Source organism: Phoenix dactylifera, chromosome 6, assembly GCF_051530095.1.
Source record: "Phoenix dactylifera cultivar Ajwa chromosome 6, Ajwa_hap1_PhDact_Kaust_v1.1, whole genome shotgun sequence".
NCBI lineage: Eukaryota > Viridiplantae > Streptophyta > Magnoliopsida > Arecales > Arecaceae > Phoenix > Phoenix dactylifera.
In genome coordinates, this window is record NC_143195.1 from 6,529,180 (window position 1) to 6,535,561 (window position 6,382).

General features: G+C 40.8%; 1 protein-coding gene across 1 annotated transcript; it reads left to right on the plus strand.

Moving 5' to 3' along the window:
* The first annotated feature begins 1,026 nt into the window (after positions 1-1,026).
* On the plus strand, positions 1,027-4,822 carry LOC149753265 (uncharacterized). Its single transcript, XM_089923771.1, has 3 exons — positions 1,027-1,659; positions 1,897-2,235; positions 2,861-4,822. Exons 1-3 carry the CDS (start codon positions 1,027-1,029, stop codon positions 4,820-4,822), a joined length of 2,934 nt encoding a protein of 977 aa, XP_089779897.1.
* Positions 4,823-6,382: the final 1,560 nt, after the last annotated feature.

The following is a 6,382-nucleotide window of genomic DNA, read 5'->3' on the forward strand; positions in this document are numbered from 1 at the left end:
GCTCCTGTATATGGCTGCAAGTTAGGAAGCTTACCAGCATCACCAGTCATACACGGGTCTGTATCTGCGAACTGTTGAAATGTATCCATGTATTCAGGTAGTGGGCTTTCAGCTTTGATCTGGAAGAAGCTTCCTCACTTCAAGAACAAAGCACCGGGAGAACTACCCAAATAACTGTTTTAACCAATCTCAGTTAGACTGTTAGCATTTATGTTAGTCAGTTATTTAGTTGATGAGTTATTATAAATAGATCCTACCAGAAAGTTTGACTCGAATTCAATTCATAAGAAATAAAACAGTTCTTCTTTCTTCATCTCCTCTGTTTTCGGATAGAATTCTTTGAGGTTTCTTTACATGGTATCAGAGCTCTAAAGACATCTTCCCATGGCTGCCTCCGCCCACAGCAGTACCAGTTTGGTGCCGTCGCCAGTTCTAAGCATGGTTGAAGACAAGCACAGTTCTAAGCACAGCAGTACCAGTTCGGTGCCGGCAAGCGCGTACTTTCTGCATCACGGCGACAGCACAGGTTTGCAGCTCATCTCCCTAGTTTTAAACGAGAAAAACTATTCCACTTGGAGCAGGTCGATGATCATGGCCCTGAGTGTCAAGAACAAGGAAGGATTCGTTGATGGAAGTATCCCCCGACCTCCATCGAATGATCCACACCATGCAGCCTGGAGAAGATGCAACATGGTAGTTTCCGCATGGATGCTAAATTCCATTCCAAAGGAGATGAGCACTAGTGTAATCTACATGGAAACAGCTAGAGAAATCTGGCTCGATCTGAAAGAAAGATTCGGCCAAAGCAATGGCCCAAGGATTTACCAATTGCAGAAGATGATTTCCACCCTTTCCCAGAATCATGGGAGCGTGATCTCCTACTTCACCCGTTTGAAGGGACTATAGGAAGAGTTAGCGAATTTCAGACCTCGTCAACAACAAGAGCACCAATCCGAAGAACAAGTCATCCAATTCTTGATGGGATTAGATGACTCCTACTCAAATGTACGTGGGCAAATCTTATTGATGGACCCTCTACCGCCAGTCAACAAGGTATTTGCACTCGTACTGCAAAAAGAAAGGCAACGTGAGATCGCTACCACAGTTCAAAGCTCTGAGATTGCTGCATTCGCCAGTAAAACCTGTGAAAGGTTAGTTCCCAATGATCACCCTTCTTCCAATCCGAAACCCATTCAAAAGCAAAATGCTATGGGACAACTTCGCAAGAAGGAAAGACCCATATGCAGTCATTGTGGAAAATCAGGTCACACAAAGGATAAGTGCTATAGACTTCATGGTTTTCCGCCTGGTTTTAACTTCACAAAGGGAAAAACCCCTGCAGCTAATCAGATCTCTAGTGTCATAGCTCCAGATCTCTCATATGATCTCTCTAAGCTCACCATCACTCCGGATCAGTGTCAAAAGATACTCTCAATACTTCTACAACCACAAATGCAGCCTTCCGGGATGACAGCTGTTGTAAAGGATGTGCCACAACCTTCCATGAATCAGGTTGGGCGCCTTCAAATGACATCCAAAAATGCCCAGTCACCATCCATTCACAATTTCTCAGGTAATTCAGCCTGTCTGATGAATATCCTTGCTTCAAACCAAAGTCGTGTCCCTTGGATTATAGATACTGGAGCAACAGACCACATGGTATGCTCTATCTCCCAATTTTCTACAATCAAAGCTAGCATCAATGCCACTGTGAAGCTTCCTACCGGAGAAAGAACACCTGCAACACATGTGGAAACAGTTAAAATCTCAAGGTTTCTCACATTGACAGATGTGATTTGTGTTCCTAAGTTCTCATTCAACCTCATTTCAGCCAGCAAACTTATAGCTTCCAACCATTGTTGTTTGATGTTCATATCTGCATACTGTTTTATACAGGACCTATCGAATTGGAGGACGATTGGAATAGGAAAGCTTGAAGATGGATTATATCATCTTCAACAAAATGAAATCCAAACTGCTGTTGGTACTCTGAACTCTTCATTGTCAAAATCCTCTCCACTATCAAGCTCATCTGCTGTTGTTAATTCCCATGAGTTTGATCTATGGCATTACCGATTAGGACATCTTTCCTTCCCACGTCTTAGCATGTTGAATAAATCTGTTCCAGAAATAAACGTTTGCATGAACAGCCCTTGTAGCATTTGCCCTATTGCTAAACAGCAGAGAATGAGTTTTTCTCACAGTAGTCATATTTCAAATTCAGCTTTTGAATTGGTACACTGGATATATGGGGACCTTTTTCTACAACTTTCCTTGATGGTTCCAGATATTTTCTTACCATTGTAGACGATTATAGTAGAGCTACTTGGGTCTACCTCATGCAATCTAAGGCACAAACTAGAGACATCATTAGGTCCTTTTATGTTTTAATTGAGGTTCAGTTTTTAGTCAAAATTAAGATAATTAGATCAGATAATGGTAAGGAGTTTGACATGAAAGACTTCTATAGCTCAAAAGGAATTATACATCAAGTTAGTTGTGTTGATACCCCTCAACAAAATGGCGTGGTTGAGAGAAAGCATCAACATATACTTAATGTAGCTAGAGCATTACAATTTCAGTCAAATTTACCTTTGAAGTTCTGGGGAGAGTGTGTTTTAACAGCAGTGTACCTAATTAATATAATACCAACTCCAAAATTATCTGGTAAATCCCCTTATGAGATGTTATTCTCCTCAAGACCATCTTACAAGCACTTAAGGGTGTTTGGTTGCCTATGTTATGCTTCACTCTAAAAAGGAATAGGTCTAAATTTGATCCAAGAGCCTGACAATGTATTTTTATTGGCTACCCCCATGGCATAAAGGGCTATAAGCTATATGATGTTCAATCTAAACAGACATTTGTTTCTCGGGATGTAGTGTTTCATGAATCTGAATTTTCCTTTCAACATATTGCTTCTCCTACATTGCAGAAGCCAATTCAATCTTGTGACACCATATTTCTTCCCTCATCTGTTGTTGTCCCTGAATATTCATATCCAATTAGACCTAATACCATTGTTACACCATATACTGAAGAATGTGCTTCAAGTGGCACACCCACCGGCACGCATGATGGCACACTCCTTAAGCCAGTTTGTTTACCTCCTTCTCCTTCTCTCCCTCTTGCAACAGTAATGCCAAGTCAGCCTGCTAAAATTCAGCCCCTTCGGAGATCTTCTAGGCTCAATCCCACACATATTTCAAAGAATGTGCCACTGCTCAACCCTTCTCCTACTCAGCACCTTAGAAGATCTTCTAGGATTAAGCAAGCTCCTACTTACCTACAAGAGTACCATTGCAGTTTGGCCTCTTCAAATCCTCATCTTCACTCACTCCAAAATCAGCAAAGGTCCAATGCAAATTCTGGAGAACCTTATGACATCTCACCTTTTTTGAACTATACAAGGCTTTCTCCATCTCACCATGCTTTCACTCTATCCATTTCATCATCAGTTGATCCAAAGAACTATGCAGTAGCTTCTATGTATCCTGAATGGTGTGATACAATGGAAAAGGAATTAAAGGCGCTGAATGACAATCAAACTTGGATCATCACTCCATTGCCAGAAGGAAAGAAATCAGTGGACTGTAAATGGATATATAAAACCAAGTTCAAAGCAGATGGGACTGAAGAAAGGAAGAAAGCCAGGTTAGTTGCAAAAGGGTATACTCAACAAGCCGGCCTAGATTATCAAGACACCTTCTCCCCAGTTGCTAAGATGGTTACTGTCAAGACTTTGTTAGCAGTTGCAGCAATTAAAAATTGGCATTTATATCAGCTAGATGTTAACAATGCATTTTTGCATGGGGATTTGCATGAAGAAGTATATATGAATTTGCCTCCAGGATATGAGTTTCAAGGGGAGAACGGAAGGAAGATGGTGTGTCGTCTACACAAATCCATCTACGGATTAAAACAAGCCTCAAGACAATGGTTTGCCAAACTCTCTACCTTCATCATGTCTCATGGTTCTACTCAGTCTAAGGCCGACTATTCATTATTTGTAAGAACGAATGAATGTTCTTACACTACAATCCTTGTCTACGTTGATGATATCATACTTGCAGGGAATGATCTTTCATATATAAATGATCTCAAGAGCATTCTTGATGCAAGGTTCAAGCTCAAAGATTTAGGAACTTTGAAATTCTTCCTCGGTCTTGAGATAGCCAGGAGTTCTAAAGGAATCTCCATAAACCAACGAAAGTATGCCTTAGAAGTCTTGGAAGATGCTGGTTACCTCGGCTCAAAGCCTGTGAAATGTCCCATGATGCAGAATTTGAAATTGAGTAGGTTTGAAAGACAATTGCTTGAGGATCCTACAGTTTATAGAAGGCTGATAGGTAGGCTTTTGTATCTCACCATAACAAGGCCCGATCTAAGTTACTCCATGCAGGTTCTCAGTCAGTTCATGGATTCACCTAGGCAGCCACACCTAGATGCTGCTTATAGAGTATTGCGATACTTAAAAGCCACATCGGGACAAGGCCTGTTCTTCCTAACACATTCCGAGGTTCACTTGAAAGCATTTTGTGATGCAGATTGGGCAGCTTGCCAGGATACACGCCGTTCAGTCACTGGTTTTTGCATTTTTCTTGGCAATTCCCTCATTTCATGGAAATCAAAGAAACAACACACTGTTTCCCGATCCTCTGCTGAGGCCGAATACCAATCCATGGCTTCTACGTGCTGTGAGGTTCAATGGTTATTGCATCTTCTCAATGATTTGGATATTCAACACCCTAAACCGGCACTGTTACTTTGTGATAACCAGACAGCTTTACACATTGCTGCAAATCCAGTATTCCATGAATGAACCAAACATATTGAAATTGACTGTCATATAGTGCGTAATAAAATTCAACTGGGAATCATCCGAACTCTTCATGTATCAGGCACTATGCAGCTTGCTGACCTGCTTACTAAAGCACTCGGGACAAGCAGATTTCACACTCTGTTGTGCAAGATGGGTGTACAAAATTTGTACTCTCCATCTTGAGGGGGAGTGTTGAAATGTATCCATGTATTCAGGTAGTCGGCTTTCAGCTTTGACTTGGAAGAAGCTTCCTCACTTCAAGAACAAAGCACCCGGGAGAACTACCCAAATAACTGTTTTAACCAATCTCAGTTAGACTGTTAGCATTTCTGTTAGTCAGTTATTTAGTTGATGAGTTATTATAAATAGATCCTACCATGTAAGAAAGTTTGACTCGAATTCAATTCATAAGAAATAAAACAGTTCTTCTTTCTTCATCTCCTCTGTTTTCGGATAGAATTCTTTGAGGTTTCTTTACACGAACCACTCCCCCTGTCGTCTGACATTGTCATTGCTACCTGAGCATGTGGAAAGATATTTGCTTAAAATGCATGGATAAATCAATTGAAGCACTTGAGAACACCATGCCACCATTAGTTCATGGCCTCTGACATTGTTCTGCACTCGTCCCTTAGAATAGAATTGCTCTCCTCTGTGAGTTTTGTTGCTTGACTTTTTTTAGATTTTTGGCCAAAGAAAGCCATGGTTTGAGTGGGGGCATGAAAATAAACTATGGTCTCATAGCTTTGATGGGGAACCAGTTCATGATAATGTGGTGTATGTGGCTTAAGCATCATAGTAGTAAAGGATTCATAGCGTGTGCCAAAGCCATTCAGCAACCAAAACTCTTCTTTTTATCTGTTGTTGGTTTTCCAGTGGTTGCCAAATCATCTACCAGTCGTTTGAACTGGTTGAAAAAGGCAAGAAGAGAAGGAAAGTCTTTCCTTCGAAGAGAATGAATGCAGGCTTGTAGAAAAAACTTTCACATCTCCCAGACAATGTTCCTGTGAACCATCCTCGCAGCAGCCGATTGGATCTCATCAAAGCAACGTACAGACGATTTGGAGCCTGAGTTCTATCAGTTGCTGCAACAGTAGCATCGCTAGAGCTTACTGAAATGGTTGGATTAGGAGTACGGAAACGACTATCAAGAATCGAGTCAGATCTTGACTCAAGCAGATCCACATTTCAGTTCTCCATAAGTAATATTCTTTTGTCAATTTGAATAGAGATGAAAGCCCCGTTTGGGGGAGCATTTTGAGGGATTGGAATATGGAATGGTGGTTTGAGAGGATGAAGCTGACATAGCTGAAAAGGAGAACAACATAAAGCTCTCTGTAAGACCGTAACTCACCAATAAGGCTCTGATACCATAAAAATTGAAATGGATTGAATTCTGGGTCTCAAGGTGAGTCAAAGAGCAGCCAGATATTTTATATTTATACTTTCATGTAATATAGAAATGTACAGCTGAGATTTGTGTGTTCTGATACAACATACACATACGTATAAGAGAGAGTAGTTTAGATTAGAAAGAAGCAAAGAATAATTAATAGCGTT